Source organism: Delphinapterus leucas, chromosome 4 (genome assembly GCF_059928025.1).
Source record: "Delphinapterus leucas isolate spDelLeu-1000000601 "Yukka" chromosome 4, BTC_Dleu_Yukka2, whole genome shotgun sequence".
Classification (NCBI taxonomy): domain Eukaryota; kingdom Metazoa; phylum Chordata; class Mammalia; order Artiodactyla; family Monodontidae; genus Delphinapterus; species Delphinapterus leucas.
This window is the reverse complement of record NC_143132.1, coordinates 65184427-65201775: the sequence shown is the minus strand read 5'-3', so window position 1 is coordinate 65201775 and position 17349 is coordinate 65184427. Positions and strand designations below refer to the sequence as shown.

The 17349-nt window shown below is 38.8% G+C and overlaps 1 protein-coding gene and 1 pseudogene across 1 annotated transcript in view; both read left to right on the top strand.

Moving 5' to 3' along the window:
* Positions 1 to 1671: 1671 nt before the first annotated feature.
* Positions 1672 to 17349, top strand: part of IGSF11 (immunoglobulin superfamily member 11) — a 31962-nt gene continuing 16284 nt past the window's right edge. The window contains exons 1-3 of the mRNA XM_022558348.3: positions 1672 to 1905; positions 4164 to 4371; positions 7114 to 7269. Coding sequence (XP_022414056.2) covers positions 1693 to 1905; positions 4164 to 4371; positions 7114 to 7269 — 577 coding nt within the window. The 5' untranslated portion in view covers positions 1672 to 1692. The remainder of the gene's footprint in view (positions 1906 to 4163; positions 4372 to 7113; positions 7270 to 17349) is intronic.
* On the top strand, positions 12824 to 13930 carry LOC111166634 (tetratricopeptide repeat protein 19, mitochondrial-like; annotated as a pseudogene).

Here is a 17349-nt window from a genome sequence, read left to right as displayed (position 1 = left end):
CATTGCGTGGATATACCACATTTTGTTTATCCATTCATCAGCTAATGGATATTTGTATTATTTCCATTTGGAGGTATGATATCAATAATGCTGTTATAAGCATTCATGGTCTTTGTGTGGGCATATATTTTCATTTTACTTGGGTAGATTCCTAGGAATGGAATTTCTGGGTTATATGGTAAGTTTGTTCCACGTCTGTGTTAAACTTTTTAAGAAACTGAAGCTGTTTTCCGAAGTGACTGTACAGTTTTACATTTCCACCAGCAGTGAATGAGGAGGATTCCAGTTTCTCTACATCTTTGTTCAGCACGTGGTTTTGTCTTGATTATAACCGTTCCACTGGATGTGTGATGATACCTTATTGTGGTTTTAATATGCAGTTTCATAGTGAATAATAATGTTGAGCAGCTTTCCATGTGCTTGTTATTAACCTTTGTTGAAATACATACTCAGATGTTTTGCCCATTTAATATTAGGTTGCTTGTCTTTTTATTATTGAGCTATAATCGTTCTTTATATATTCTGTATACAAGTCCTTTATCAGATATGTAAATTAAAAATATTTTTCCCAGTCTATACCTTGGCTTTTTATTTTTTTTAATTAAGTCTTTTGAATCACAGAAGTTTTTAAAAATTTTAATCAAGTCCAGTTTCTTAATTGTTTTCTTTTACAGTTTATGGTCCTGGTGACATAACTAAGACCACTTTGACTAATCCAAGGCCGCAAAGGTTTTCTTCTATGTTTATTTCTAGAAGTTTAATAGTTTTAGCTCTTACATTTAGGTCTATGATACATTTTGAGTCGATTTTTGTATATGCTTTGAGGTAAGGGTCTGAGTTAAATTTTTTGCATATTAATATTGAATTGTTCCAGAATAATTTTTTGAAAAAACTATTTTTCCCTCATTTAATTGTCTTGTACCTTTGTTGAAAAGCATTTGATCATAAATAAATAAGGTTTATTTCAGAACGATCAAGCCTGTGCCATTTGTCTGATGCTCTGTCCTTATGCTAGTATTACACTGTCTCGATTGCTATAGCTAATTTATAGCAAATTTTGAAATCAGATAGTGTAACGTCGTCTCCAAATTTGTTCCTGTTTTTCAATATTCTTTTGGCTATTCTAGTTCTTTGCCTTGTCATGTGTTTTAGAATTAGCTTGTCAGTATCTGCAAAAAGCACGCTAAGATTTTGATTGGCATTGCTCTCCATCGTAGATCTATTTGGAGAGGATTGGCATCTTAAGAATGTTGATTCTTCCAACCCATGGACATTGCATATCCATTTATTTAGTCTTATTTGATTTCTTTCATCAGCATTTTATAGTTTTCAGGATATACATCCTGAGCATATTTTGTTGGATTTATATATAAGCATTTAATTTTACAGTGTGCTATTGTGTGATGATTCTTTAAAATACTTTCAGTTTATTTCTTATCCCTCATCACCGTTAAAGCTTTGCTTAGACCCTGTCAGTTGAATTCTCCCAATCTGTATTTGAATCTGGCAAATATCAGATACCGTCTTACAAAATAGAATGTGTCTTCTAATATTTTTCCTTTATAGTTTCTAAGAGGTAAAAGGTTGAAAAATTTTTATTATTTTGACTCAGTGAGTGGTCAGTAGATGTTTAGTAAGACTGTTATATCAGTCTGTTTACATAACTGATAATATAAAACACACAGACCTTTTATGAAGAGATTTGGTCTATCACATAACCTCTTTGTTCCTCCTTCTGTAGGTGTTGCAGCTTCCCTGGAAGTCTCCGAGAGCCCTGGGAGTGTCCAAGTGGCCCGGGGTCAGACAGCAGTCCTGCCCTGTACTTTCACTACCAGCGCTGCCCTCATTAACCTCAATGTCATTTGGATGGTCATTCCTCTCTCCAATGCGAACCAGCCGGAGCAGGTACTTCTGTCCCATCCTGTGCTACCTCTGAAATTTTAATCTTTTCACAAGAGGTGGGTAGGAAAGCATCTTGAGTACATATTTGATTTCTAGAATAAGGTGATACTTCCACTGAACCTAAGCTGTTTTATTAGTCAACTATCAGAAGAAGCTATCCTCTTTGTAAAATATTTTTTTTTTTAATTAAGAGATGTCAAGGGGATCCTTCCGAGGATTTTATGTAGGAACCTGGAATTTCATCAAAACACATTGCTGACAGGAAATACTAAGACAGAAAAAGCAAAGTATATTTTGACAGGGAGGGACTAGTACTAACATAGGTGGATGAGAGACTACTTTTTAAAGATAGTGATAGGGCTTCCCTGGTGGCGCAGTGGTTAAGAATCTGCCTGCCAGGGTTCAAGCCCTGGTCTGGGAAGATCCCACCTGCCGCGGAGGCGCTAAGCCCGTGCGCCACAACTACTGAGCCTACGTGCCACAACTACTGAAGCCCATGTGCCTAGAGCCCACGCTCTGCAATAAGAGAAGCCACCACATTGAGAAGCCCGTGTACCACAACTACTGAGCCTGCACTCTAGAGCCCACGAGCCACAACTACTGAAGCCTGCGCGCCTAGAGCCCATGCTCCGCAACAAGAGAAGCCACCGCAATGAGAAGCCCGTGCACCACAACAAAGAGTAGCCCCCGTTCGCCACAACTAGAGAAAGCCCACGCACAGCAATGAAGACCCAATGCAGCCAAAAATAAATTAATTAAAAATAAATAAATATAGTGATAAGGAAGTAACATTAGGTAGTAGTACTTGATTTTTTTGGTTAATTGCACAAGTATTTTAAAATAAACAAAGCCAGGCACGCTAGATCTCTTCCAAGCTTCTCAAATAAATTAGGGTACATGAAAATAGAAGCTGCTATCTAATAAGGTGTATCAGTTATAGGTAAAAGATCCCATAATATGCGATACCCACTGCAGAAAATAATCCTCGGAAAATTAGTGAATTGTGAACATGACTATACCTTCATTCCCAAAATTAACGTATTTCTGTTATGAAGCTTTTCGGCTTCAGTAAGCTTTTCACTACCTAAAAATATTTGATAAGCTAAGTTTTCTGATAGGAAATTTAAATTGATATATTTAATAGTAACCTCTTCTATTTCCTTAATCCATGGAACTTTAATAATTAGACTGAGCCTTTGAGATCATTTTGTTCAGCTTCATCATTTTAAGAGTCAGTGATAGAGGCTAGAAAAGACTTGACCACAATCTGCCAGACATTTAAGGTAGAGCTAAGATAAAACCAGGTACCTCACTGTCAGCCCAAAGGGCTTTTTGCAGTACCACTCTGAGTCCTCTCCCATGAAGAGTTAACTTTGGTAAGGAAATTGACATAGGTAAGCAATCATGGACTCATAACTCTTCTTCCCTTTCATGGCGTTCACTTATATTCAATCTATAACTGTGAGCTATCATTTTGTGACCTAGTAAGCATGAGAATGGCAGTGTTAATTTTTTTTAACATTTTTTCTGGAATTAATTTTTGCACTGGTAAAAGTATCTATGAACTAATAGTAAGGTATCATAAAATGCACTTTCTCTATTCTGTTGAGTTAGGTAAGGATACGATGTTATTCCAGTTTGGTATGTAAGAATTTAGAATCCCTGATATCTACAGATAGGTGCTGTAGTACAAAGTTGGTGACCTAGAGGGGTGGGATAGGGAGGGTGGGAGGGAGGGGATATGGGTATATATGTCTACATATAGCTGATTCACTTTGTTATGCAGCAGAAACTAACAGAATGTTGTAAAGCAATTATACCCAATAGAGATGTTAATAAAATAAAATAAAAGAAAAGAAAATGAGAAAGAAAAAAGAAAGCCCAACAAATAATTTAAAAAAAAAGTTGGTGGGGCTTCCCTGGTGGCACAGTGGTTGAGAGTCTGCCTGCCGATGCAGGGGACACGGGCTCGTGCCCTGGTCCAGGAAGATCCCACATGCCGTGGAGTGGCTAGGCCCATAAGCCATGGCCGCTGAGCCTGCGTGTCCGGAGCCTGTTCTCCGCAACAGGAGAGGCCACAACAGTGAGAGGCCTGCGAACTGCAAAAAAAAAAAAAAAAAAAAAAAAAGTTGGTGACAACTCTAATATTAGAAATATAATTTTCCAATGTTTGGTATAGTCTGCTGTTTACTAGATAGTTATTGTTACGTGTCTAGAAGGAGATGCAGTGGCCAATTTATTTCTTTCGCTTTCCTTTGCAGGTCATTCTGTATCAAAGTGGACAGATGTTTGATGGTGCCCCCCGGTTCCATGGTAGGGTAGGATTTACAGGCACCATGCCAGCCACCAATGTCTCTATCTTCATTAACAACACCCAGCTATCAGATACAGGCACCTACCAGTGTTTGGTTAACAACCTTCCAGATAGAGGGGGCAGGAATATTGGGGTCACCGGTCTCACAGTTTTAGGTGAGTGACAGGAAAATGTTGCAGCTACCTTGGCTTTACTTACGAATTTACTCTCAAGCATATTTACTTCTGCCAGTTTTTCTGTACTCTCTTTCTGCTTGTGTCCTTTTCCTGTCCTCTCTCCTTTCAGCTCCATCTGGACTCTGCTTCTCCATGCTTCTTCCACATAGTCTCCCCACCCATTACTCCATTTCAGGTGGCTCTCGAAAGCTTACTTGTTAAATGACTTTTCCTCAAGGTGGAGAAAGGTGGTATAAAATACCATCAAAATTGGCCTCTCACTTTTCCTAAGCTTTTATAGGATAGGACTTATTGTTGAGAGCAAATTAAATCAAGAACAATTGATTATAAGCAGGGAGCAGGGTTTTAGCACACGTGAGAATAAATTTACTACTACTTCATATCTATGTAATGCTGAGTAGGCCCCCGACAGTTCTAAGCTTTTGCCTCTTGTCCTGGAAGAATTTTAATAATACTTCCTTTTACTCTCAAAAGTATCCTTGTTTGAACGAGAAATTATATGATCAGTTTGGTCTTAATACCGAGATCAAATAGATTTAGAGTCTTTCCCAAGGTTTTATAGACCATGAACAACAATAAAGTTTAGCTTAAAATTTAGGTCTCTGTAACTCAAACCAGTATTCTTTCTATTGTACCATACAGATAGACTATCTCATGCTAAATTAAATTCATTCTGAGCACGTTTTATTTCTCACTTGCGCTGCTTCTGAAATAAAGCGCTGCCTCCTAAATGGGTACTTGTGGTAGAAGTGGCTAAATTCAGTTCATCTGGGGAGGATGAGAAGTGCTTAGAGAAGCCTGATGCTCTGGACTGTCCTCCATCCTACTGAAGTCTCAGAATCGACTCCAGGATTCCTTGGTACATTCTCCCCCTTTTCCCTTCCACTGTTGAGTCCCTTGAAGATACCAGTGTTGGGGGTTCTTGCCATTTTCCTTCTTTGGGCAAGAAAATGCTATAGCCCTGGCACCTTGTTCTCCCAGTCTTCAAACAGAATAAGAAAACCAAGGACAAGTGGGAGATTTCTGTCCTAGAACTATTATTCATTCAAGTATATTAAAATTATATAGATTTTAAAGCACCCTGAGTACTGAATAAAGAGTACTGTTGGAATTTAACATTATTTTGATGCTTACACCTATAGTTTAGGTAGTGAGCTTCCCACATGATCCACATTTATTTTTTCATTTTTTAAAGGAAGAAAAAAACCCTGTAATTTATCTTATAGTTAGTACTACCTTCAAATAATTATTTTGGCTTTCCCCTCATAGCCTCATGGTGGCAATGTTTAAAGCAGTAAATTGAGATTGGTTTATCCCATCACAGGAGTTAAGATTCCTTGAGATTTTTCAGTCTTTCTACCTAACCCTTTCATTGTTCTCTCTTCCCCCACCCATTTTCTTTGCTGGTTCCTCTGTGTAGTGCATTCATTTTCCACTCATTCATTCATTTTTGCAAGGTTGAACACATTTATTAAAAAGTCATTAGCATTACAAGTGCATCATCACTTGTATTTAAACTCTACTATATGCATTATCAAATATGAGAATCCAAGCCATGGGCTTAGTTTATATTTTTATTTGCTTGCTTTTTCACTATAAACTATCACCTTCTTCCTTTAATATTCTTTTGTTTTTTGTAATTTTTTGTTTCACATCCTTTGTGTCCTTATCTGTATTAATGATTATAAAATGTCCATTGCATTACTATCAAGTACTAGATATACTTGAACCTTGCTCTGACTCCTCCCACCATAAAACAGAAGTTGGTATAATGTTGGTGTGTCTGGTTTTGTTTGTAAAGTAACAAAGAACTATGGTAAGGTGGTCTTAGCCGAGAGTAGCCGGCAGGGTAAGTGGATGCTGTTCCTTGAGATATCTTCTTTACAAGGGGGCTCTTTCATCAATTAAAAAATTTTAATTGTGGTAAAATATAACAAAATTTACCATTTTAGCCAATTTTTAAGTGAACAATTTAGTATATTCACATTGTTGTGCAACCAATCTCCGGAACTTTCTTCAGCTTACAAAAATAAAATTCTGCTCATTAAATGACATTTCTCCCTCCACTCAGCAGCTGGAAACCACTGTTCTGTTTTCTTTTTCTATGAATTTGAGTACCCTAGGTGCTGCATATAAGTGGAATCATACATTATTTGTCTTCTTATAACTGAATTATTTCACTTAGCATGTTCTCAAGGTTCATCCATGTTGTAGCATGTGTCAGAATTTCCTTACTTTCAAGGTTAAATAATATTCCATTGTACGTATACACTATATTTTGTTTAGCCTTCCATCCCTCTATGGACACTTGGGTTGTTTCCACCTTTCAGCTATTGTGAATAATGCTGCTCTGAACATGTGTGTATTCAGTAATGCTTTTAAAAGCAATATGTTGACATGAAGGATCTTAAGAATTCTTCGAATACTTCTTTGGAGGAAGAAGAATGAAACTAAAGTTATAAGGTATCTTAAAAATATAATCTGAGGGTGTTGCCCCTTATACATATTTGCTCCCTGCCAGCTGAAGTTGTAGGCCCTGCACCTATGGCCAAACCTGTGCATCATACATACCATCCACTGGCTTTGCTCATGAGGTAGTCTTCTGATATGTGTCCCCAAAACAGTGTTACCTGAGGTTCTAGTGCTGAATGTTGATGTCTCCTCTGTCATCATTTGACTCATGGTAAATGAATTCTTTATTGCTTACCCTTCCTATTATAGTTCCTCCTTCTGCCCCACACTGCCAAATCCAAGGACCCCAGGATATTGGCAGCGATGTCATCCTGCTCTGTAGCTCAGAGGAAGGCACTCCTCGACCAACTTACCTTTGGGAGAAGCTAGACAGTAGCCTCCAGCTACCCCCAACAGCCACTCAGGGTATGTATGGTGTTGCTTCGCCCATTTAATTCATTATCATGGAAAATTCTGACTCGCAGGCTCACAAAGTAATTGACTTTAATAGAGTTTGAAAAATAACACACTCTATTTGTAACTGCTGAAAAAGCTATCTGGATCGTTTTGTGTTTTCAGCTTTAAAGAGAATAAAAATATCTCCTTTCATCTTCGCAATGCTGCCTTTATGAAATGTATCTTATCCAGTGGTAACTATATATGGAAATTCTGTCTCTTTGTAGTGAAGACTTAAAATAGCTAATTGGTAGTTTCCTTGAATTGTTAACTGTAAGACAATCCTTGAAGTTTACAACTGAGAATCTACTTCCTACTTAAGAAAAAACTGCCTAATTTAGTATGAGAAACATCAGCATGGTCATGAGAGGGTTAATCATCCTGTTTTCAGCCTCAAGTCTAATTAGAGGAGGAAGATGGGAAAGAGAACAGGAAAAGGCCTCAGATCATGGGAGATCTAGGAGTTGATCACACCAGACAAGTAAAGATGGAGGAGGCATGAGTATCACCGATGGTTTTCTGCATGTAAATCCAGCTGCTTAAATTTGATATTAAAGGAAACACCCTTGAAAAATTGAGGAAAATTTATGAAATGAGGGAAATTACAGAATCATATATGTAATTTCTATTTCAAGAGAATAAAATTTAGCAGTCTTGTGTGTTGCATCATCTCTAATACAGAGCATGTCTCTTCTAGCATTCTCAGGACAGATTTACAAATCTTAACTTAAAGAGTTGGCAGTTAATGGAGAGGTCCCAAACAACCTTAGTTATGCCTGATAAGTTTGAATCATATTTTTGGTATAGACCTCTCATGGAAAGGAAAGTCCTAAGTTGTATGGTGAAGTTAGACATTAAAGAACTAGGATCACCAGCCTCTTAAGAGCTTTTAAGTTTCCTTTAAGAATCCCCACAGAAATTATTAATAGACCTTCCCATCACTTTTTAGTTAACTTAGCAGTATTAACCAGTATTATTTTAAAAAACTTCTTTTCAACATAATAACTTTTGGGTTACTCTAATAATGATTACTGCAATGCTGTTGTTGCCTACAGATTGTTCATTGCTAGATGTTTTAGCCATACTGCGGGCTAAATAGCTTTTTTTTTTTTTGGTTGACTAATCTGTTAATATTACCATTGTAAGTGGCATGTTTAAATTAGCTCTTGTCTTGAAATCCTGAAAACTATATTCAAGTTCTAGATTTTCCAGTAACTATTTCTGTGGCAGTTCACCTCTTTGTTGCCTTTTTGTAAAATAAGGCTATTTAACAATATCATCTCCAAGGTCCTCTGTATTAGCATTAAGATTCTATGATTTAAAAAAAAAGATGGCGCCCCAGAGAGAGCCAGGCAGGGAGAGAAAGTCAGAGACGGTGCCCACCAGGCAGCAAATCTAGCTAAGTGCTACATCGGATGCCTGCCTCTCAGGCCGAAGCTCCAGGACAAGCAGACCAGCCTCCCCGACACGAGGTCTGGACGACCAGTGACTGCTTTGCACTGGTCCCTGGAGCAGCGTTGCCTTTGAAGATATGTATGTGTTGCTAACAAATGAGTGACTCTGGACCTGCACAATGGAAGCCACAGAATGAACAACATACCTGAACAAGTCACACTATCAGTTTTGTTGGAGAGACCTTCAAGATGGCGGAGGAGCAAAAGGTGGAGATCATCTTCCTCCACACAAATACATCAGAAATACAACTACATGTGGAACAACTCCTACAGAACACCTACTGAACGCTGGCAGAAGACCTCAGACTTCCCAAAAGCCGTGTGACTGACAGAGTCCTGGTGCTCTGGCCGGGTGTCAGGCCTGTGCCTCTGAGGTGGGAGAGCCGAGTTCAGGACCTTGGTCCACCAGAGACCTCCCTTCTCCACGTAATATCACACAGCGAAAGCTCTCCCAGGGATCTCCATCTCAATGCTAAGACCCAGCTCCTCTCAACAACCAGCAAGCTCCAGTGCTGGACACCCCTTGCCAGACAACTAGCAAGACTAGAACACAGCCCCACCCATTAGCAGAGAGGCTGCCTGAAATCATAATAAGTCCACAGACACCCCAAAACACACCACCAGACGTGGACCTGCCCACCAGAAAGACAACATCCAGCCTCATCCACCAGAACACAGTCACTAGTCCCCTCCACCAGGAAGCCTACACAACCCACTGAACCAACTTTAGCCACTGGGGGCAGACACCAAAAACAATGGGAACTACAAACCGGCAGCCTGCGAAAAGGAGACCCCAAACACAGCAAGTTAAGCCAAATGAGAAGACAGAGAAACACACAGCAGATGAAGGAGCAAGGTATAAACCCACCTGACCAAACAAATGAAGAGGAAATAGGCAGTCACCTGAAAAATAATTCAGAGTAATGATAGTAAAGATGATTCAAACTCTTGGAAATAGAATGGAGAAGATACAGGAAACGTTTAAGAAGGACCTAGAAGAACTAAAGAGCAAACAAACAATGATGAACAACACAATAAATGAAATTAAAAATTCTCTAGAAGGAATCAATAGTACAATAACTGAGGCAGAAGAATGGATAAGTGACCTGGAAGATAAAATAGTGGAAATAACTACTGCAGAGCAGAAAAAAGAATGAAAAGAATTGAGGACAGTCTCAGAGACCTCTGGGACAACATTAAACGCATCAACATTCAAATTATAGGGGTCCCAGAAGAAGAAGAGAAAAAGAAAGGGACTGAGAAAATATTTGAAGATTATAGTTGAAAACTTCCCTAATATGGGAAAGGAAATAGTCAATCAAGTCCAGGAAGGGCAGAGAGTCCCATACAGGATAAATCCAAGGAGAAACACGCCAAGACACATATTAATCAAACTATCAAAAATTAAATACAAAGAGAAAACATTAAAAGCAGCAAGGGAAAAATAGCAAATAACACACAAGAGAATCCCCATAAGCTTAACAACTGATCTTTCAGCAGATACTCTGCAAGCCAGAAGGGAGTGGCAGGATGTATTTAAAGTGTTGAAAGGGAAAAACCTACAACCAAGATTACTCTACTCAGCAAGGATCTCATTCAGATTCGACGGAGAAATTAAAACCTTTACAGACAAGCAAAAGCTAAGAGAATTCAGCACCACCGAACCAGCTTTACAACAAATGCTAAAGGAACTTCTCTAGGCATTAATCACAAGAGAAGAAAAAGACCTACAAAACCAAACCCAAAACAGTTAAGAAAATGGTAATAGGAACATACATATCAATAACTACCTTAAATGTAAATGGATTAAATGCTGCAACCAAAAGACATAGACTGGCTGAATGGATACAAAAACAAAACCCATACATATGCTGTCTACGGCAGACCCACTTCAGACCTAGAGACACATACAGACTGAAAGTGAGGGGATCGAAAAAGATATTCCATGCAAATGGAAATCAAAAGAAAGCTGGAGCAGCAATTCTCATATCAGACAAAATAGACTTTAAAACAAAGACAATTACAAGAGACAAAGAAGGACACTACATAATGTTCAAGGGATCAATCCAAGAAGAAGATATAACAATTATAAATATTTATGCACCCAACATAGGAGCACCTCAATACATAAGGCAAATGCTAACAGCTATAAAAGGGGAAATCGACAGTAACACAATCATAGTAGGGGACTTTAACACCCCACTTTCACCAATGGGCAGATCATCCAAAATGAAAATAATTAAGGAAACACAAGCTTTAAATGATACATTAAACAAGATGGACTTAGTTGATATTTATAGGACGTCCCATCCAAAAACAACAGAATACACTTTCTTCTCAAGTGCTCATGGAACATTCTCCAGGATAGATAATATCTTGGGTCACAAATCAACCCTTAGTAAATTTAAGAAAATTGAAATCGTATCAAGTATCTTTTGTGACCACAATGCTATGAGACTAGATATCAATTACAGGAAAAAATCTGTAAAAAATACAAACATATGGAGGCCAAACAATACACTACTTAATAACCAAGAGATCACTGAAGAGCTCAAAGAGGAAATCAAAAAATACCTAGAATCAAATGACAAGGGAAACACGATGACCCAAAACCTATGGGATGCAGCAAAAGCAGTTCTAAGAGGGAAGTTTATAGCAATACAATCCTACCTTAAGAAACAAGAAACATCTCAAATAAACAACCTAACCTTACACCTAAAGCAATCAGAGAAAGAATGACAAAAAAACCCCAAAGTTAGCAGAAGGAGAGAAATCATAAAGATCAGATGAGAAATAAATGAAAAAGAAATGAAGGAAACGATAGCAATGATCAATAAAATTAAAAGCTGGTTCTTTGAGAAGATAAACAAAATTGATGAACCATAAGCCAGACTCATCAAGAAAAAAATGGAGAAGATTCAAATCAATAGAATTAGAAATGAAAAAGGGGAAGTAACAACTGACACTGCAGAAATACAAGGATCATGAGAGATTACTACAAGCAACTATATGGCAATAAAATGGACAAATTCTTATAAAAGCACATCCATCTGAGACTGAACTAGGAAGAAATAGAAAATATAAACAGACCAATCACAAGCACTGAAATTGAGACTTGGTTAAAAATCTTCCAACAAACAGAAGCCCAGGACCAGACGGCTTCACAGGCGAATTCTGTCTAACATTTATAGAAGAGCTAACACCCATCCTCTCAAACTCTTCCGGAATATAGCAGAAGGAGGAACACTCCCAAACTCATTCTTTGAGGCCACCATCACCCTGATGCCAAAACCAGACAAAGATGTCACAAAGAAAGAAAACTACAGGCCAATATCACTGATGAACATAGATATAAAAATCCTCAACGAAATACTAGCAAACAGAATCCAACAGCACATTAAAAGGATCATACACCATGATCAAGTGGGGTTTATCCCAGGAATGGAAGGATTCTTCAATATATGAAAATCAATCAATGTGATATACCATATTAACAAATAGAAGGATAAGAACCATATGATCATCTCAATAGATGCAGGAAAAGCTTTCCACAAAATTCAGCACCCATTTATGATAAAAACTCTCCAGAAAGTAGGCATAGAGGGAACTTGCCTCAACATAATAAAGGCCATATATGACAAACCCACAGCAAACATCATTCTGAATGGTGAAAAACTGAAAGCATTTCCTCTAAGATCAGGAGAAAGACAAGGTTGTCCACTCTCACCACTATTATTCAACATAGTTTTGGAAGTTTTAGCCACAGCAATCAGAGAAGAAAAAGAAATAAAAGGAATCCAAATTGGGAAAGAAGAAGTAAAGCTGTCACTGTTTGCAGATGACATGATACTATACATAGAGAATCCTAAAGATGCTACCAGAAAACTACTAAAGCTAATCAACGAATCTGGTAAAGTAGCAGGATACAAAATTAATGCAGAAATCTCTTGCATTCCTATACACTAATGATGAAAAATCTGAAAGAGCAATTAAGGAAACACTCCCATTTAGCATTGCAACAAAAAGAATAAAATACCTAGGAATAAACCTACCTAAGGAGACAAGAGACTTGTGTGCAGAAAACTATGACACTGGTGAAAGAAATTAAAGATTATACAAACAGATGGAGAGATACACCACATTCTTGGATTGGAAGAATCCAAGTCATTGTGAAAATGACTGTACTACCCAAAGCAATCTACAGATTCAGTGCAATCCCTATCAAACTACCAATGGCATTTTTCACAGAACTAGAACAAAAAATTTCACAACTGCTGTGGCTGGCAGTTGTGCATCATGAAAGATGAGCCAGAAGAGGCGAAGCTAATTTTGCATGATGCTCTTCATCTTGCCTATTAGAGTGATAACAAGACGGCCATCACTTACATTTATGATTTGATGGCCAGCTTATCATTTTTACAGGGTCAGCTTGAAAATGCGGAAAAACTTTTTAGAGCAACAATGAGTTACTTGCTTGGAGGGGCCATGCAACAGGAAAACAATGCAATAATAGAAAACTCTCTAAAGCTGGCCATTATTTATACTGCTCAGAATAGACAGGAATTGGCTCTTGCTGGCTATAATTCTGCATTTCAGCTCTAGAGGAAAAAATTGAAAAAGAAAACGAATTATCAGAAGACACTTTGTCAGTGTAAGAGAAAGCCAACGCCCATCTCCTCTTGGGCATGTGCCTAGACACCTATGCCCCACTACCTTCTGTTCTCCAAGCAGCCATCACAGGCACAAAGGATGTATGAAGAAGCTTTACAGATCTCTGAAGAAATACTAGGAGAAAGACACCCACAGACCATCGTGCTGCTGAGTGACCTGGCTACCACCCTGGATGCACAGGGCCGCTCTGATGAGGCCTGTGTTCACGCACAGAGGGCGTCAGACCTGGCGAGACAGGTGGAGCACCCTGAGCTCCAAGTGCTGCTCAGTAATCTGGCTGCAGCCCTGATGCACAGAGAACGATATGCACAAGTAGAAGAGATCTACTAGGAAGCACTGAAACGAGCAAAGCTGAAAAGAGATGAGGTTTCTGTGCAGCACATCAGGGAAGAGCTGGCTGAGATGTCAAGAAAAAGGAGACCTTTGTTGTAGCCTTACCAAGCTCTAGACCCTTTTTTGTTGTAGGGAACGCCTAGTAACACCTCTTATTCCAGTCCCAGCGGCACCATAATCATTGGCTTAAATCCTTTGTCCTTGATACTCAAGTCCCCTCAACTTAGCCTTGGTGGAGGACAAGCTGTATACACTGTATACATGGCCACTTCTGTTGTGCAAAGAAAACTTTCACCCCCACCTGATATTGCTTCTAAGGACAGGTGTCAGTTGTTGCTTTCCGTTGTAACAGATGGTTGGTTAGGTGCTGTCCATGCTGGTCTGAGTATAGCTCTAGATTAAGAGACGCCAGTTTCCCTCTGGGGTAGAGTCTGGTATTTCAGCCAGGCATCTCACCCATAAGATTTCTGCCCACCGATTTGCTGCCTTCTCTTATTTTATCAATACCTGGCAGACCAGAGCTACCGGTCTCATGGCAAAGGGGGATGACAGTGAGTTATTTTCTCTTATCATCTGTCTCCTGAAGCCCAGTGTGGGATTTAATGCATAAGAAAGTAATATCTTGGCCTGCCACCAGCATCCAGCATGAAGTTTTAAAGTGGGATTAGGCACTGGAAAGTATAGTGCCCATTTGATTATAAATAAAAGTGAACTGTATGTTTTTGTATGTATCTGGTTATATACAACTATGATAAAAGGAGGGCAAGGAATGACGATCTCCTTCATCCCTGCCCTCTGAGCATTCACTCCTCTGCATCCAGGCACAGGTGTCCCCAAACCCTCTGACTCCGAGTGGGTCCCTATAGGTGTAGTGTTGAAAGCTTCCCAGTCGCTCTGATTTATCCTACTGGTGCTGTAGAAGAACCAATGCCCTGGACCCTAGCTCTGGCTTTTGGAGTTTGGGTCTTAGTATCTTCGTGTGTAGTGAGATTGTCTCTTAACCCTGGGAGAATGCATTTGGTGGATGACCTTACCTGGATAGGCTGCTGTGTTGAGAGCTTTATCACACTGCCTCAGAGTGTGTAAAGTACACAACACAGGGGGCATCGATGATGTTTTCACCCCAGCAGTTCTGCAGTTCTTCTAGGTACCATGAAGGAACCCTGTTGTTGCTGATTTGCCTTTGCGGGGGGTGGGGTGGGCAGGATAAACTGATAGTTTGGGTTCCTGTGTACATACTGGGAGAACCCTTTCATAATAAACTAGACACTCTGCAATAAAATAAATAAATAAATAAATAAATAAATAAAATAAAATTATGTTGCAATAAAAGTTACCAAAAAGCTGTCCTCATATAGTTTACATGTGGATACTAGATATTGAGTAAGTTTAGAACCAGCATCCTGTGGAGGTATACTTTGATTTTATACAGAGGAATAATAAAGTGGATTTAGTATTGTTCTTTTGGTATATAAAACTTTGAATTCTAAAATAAGTGGAAACTACGTTTGATGGATATTATCTGAAGCAAAATATAGCAGTCTGGGCAGTGTTTCATTAGGCCTGTATAGTTGGCCCAGGTCCCATTAAGTGGAAACATAATGCATGAGATAGTTCATCAGCCTCTGTGTCAGTGGGTTCTCAACCGGGGACAGTTTCATTTGGCAGTGTCTGGAGACATTTTCGGTTGTCACAGCTGGGAGGAAGGTGCTACTGGCAGCTAGTAGGTAGAGGCCAGGGATGCTGCTGAGCATCATATATGCAACAGGTCAGCCCCCACAATAAAGAATTATCTAGCCCCAAATGTCAACAAGTGAATTAAATTAATAGATTTTTCAAACATTAAAACACCCTTGCATTTCTGGACTAAAGTCTATTTGTGATTAGTTTTTAATAAATTGCTAATATGCAGTGTGCTAATTTTTTATTTTATTTTTTTTTTGCGGTACACGGGCCTCTCACTGTTGTGGCCTCTCCAGTTGCGGAGCACAGGCTCCGGACGTGCAGGCTCAGCAGCCATGGCTCACGGGCCCAGCCGCTCCGCGGCATGTGGGATCTTCCCGGACCGGGACACGAACCCGTGTCCCCTGCATCGGCAGGCGAACTCTCAACCACTGCGCCACCAGGGAAGCCCAATATGCTAATATTTTAATAGAACTTTCTCATCTGTGATCATAAGTGAGAATGGCCCATATTTTTATGTCTTGTGTTATCCTTGGTTGAGTTTTAGTATCAGATGATAAAATGAGTTGGGCAGTTCTTTCTCTTTTTCTGTTCTCTGAAACACTACGAATAAGACAGAGGTGTTTTAGGACAAAGAAGACAGTGTGTTTGGCATGGAGTAAGCAAGGCAGAGAATAGTAGGAGCTATTTTGTCCACTTACAGGTGCTACAATGGGGGTATGTATACATATATATTTCTTAAAATTTATATTTGTTAATCATATTATTCAAATACTTTATATCTTTACCAATATTTTATTTGTTTCAGCTAGTATTTTATGTGAGAGATTTGTTTAAAAATCACATAGTAGGATTGTGGATTTGTCGATTATACCTTCTTTTTTTTAACCTATCCTGGGCCTCTGTTGCTTATAGGTTGTTATATCTCACTGATTCTCTATGCTTAATATGCATTTTTGTGTTATTTTAACTGATATTAAAACGCCTATAATAGCTTTCTTTGGTTAATTCTTATTGTTATGTTTCTCTTTTATGGTTCATTTACTTTTGGGTTTCCATGCTTTATGTTTTAGGTGTATCTCTTGTAAACAGTGTGTCTGGATCTAGTTTGGTTTCCAGTCTACAATCTGAGAACATTTTTCCTTGGATTGAATCCATTTACATTAATTTTGATAATGGATATACTTAAGTTAATTTCTAATACCATATTTTATGTTTTTTATTTACCCAGCTTTTTCTTTTATACCCTATCCCATACCTTCTACTGCTTATTTCAATGTTCTTTATAAATTATGCATTTTTCCTTCATGGTTCCTAAGAAATCTTCTGTTGTCCTTATCCTTTCATAATTTAATGCAGCGAAAAGAGATGATTAACTCTCCTGCTTGCTTGAGAACTCTGTGCAGAACCTGGTATGGAGATCATAGATGGAACATCTTAACTATCACTGTAGTCCAAGACTATCGTGTTACAAGGGAGGAGACTGAGGCCCAGAGAGGATACCAGGTTTGCCCAAAGTCCACTGATAGAAAGCACTCCCATTCTCCTGCCAGGCTGGGAAGCCTCAGGAATCTTGATTCTCCTTGAACTCCCACTCTGTTTCCCTTCCCAGTGAGAGTGTGTCCATTTTTCTCTCATGGGGAGCAGAAAAGTCTTCAGCCACTTAATTTGCCCAATAAACAGGGACTCATTTCCTCTTCATCGAAATGTTATTCTGACCAAAGATAAGATTTCCCCTTTGTTTTGCCCTCAGACATAAAGAACCTAGTCCTATGCAGTGTTCATTACTCCCTCTTCTGAAAAAATTAAACACGAGCGATTATCATAACTGTATTCATTTGTTAATACATTCATCCATTCTTTTAGTGTGTGTGTGTGTGTGTGTGTGTGTGTGTGTGTCTGTACACAG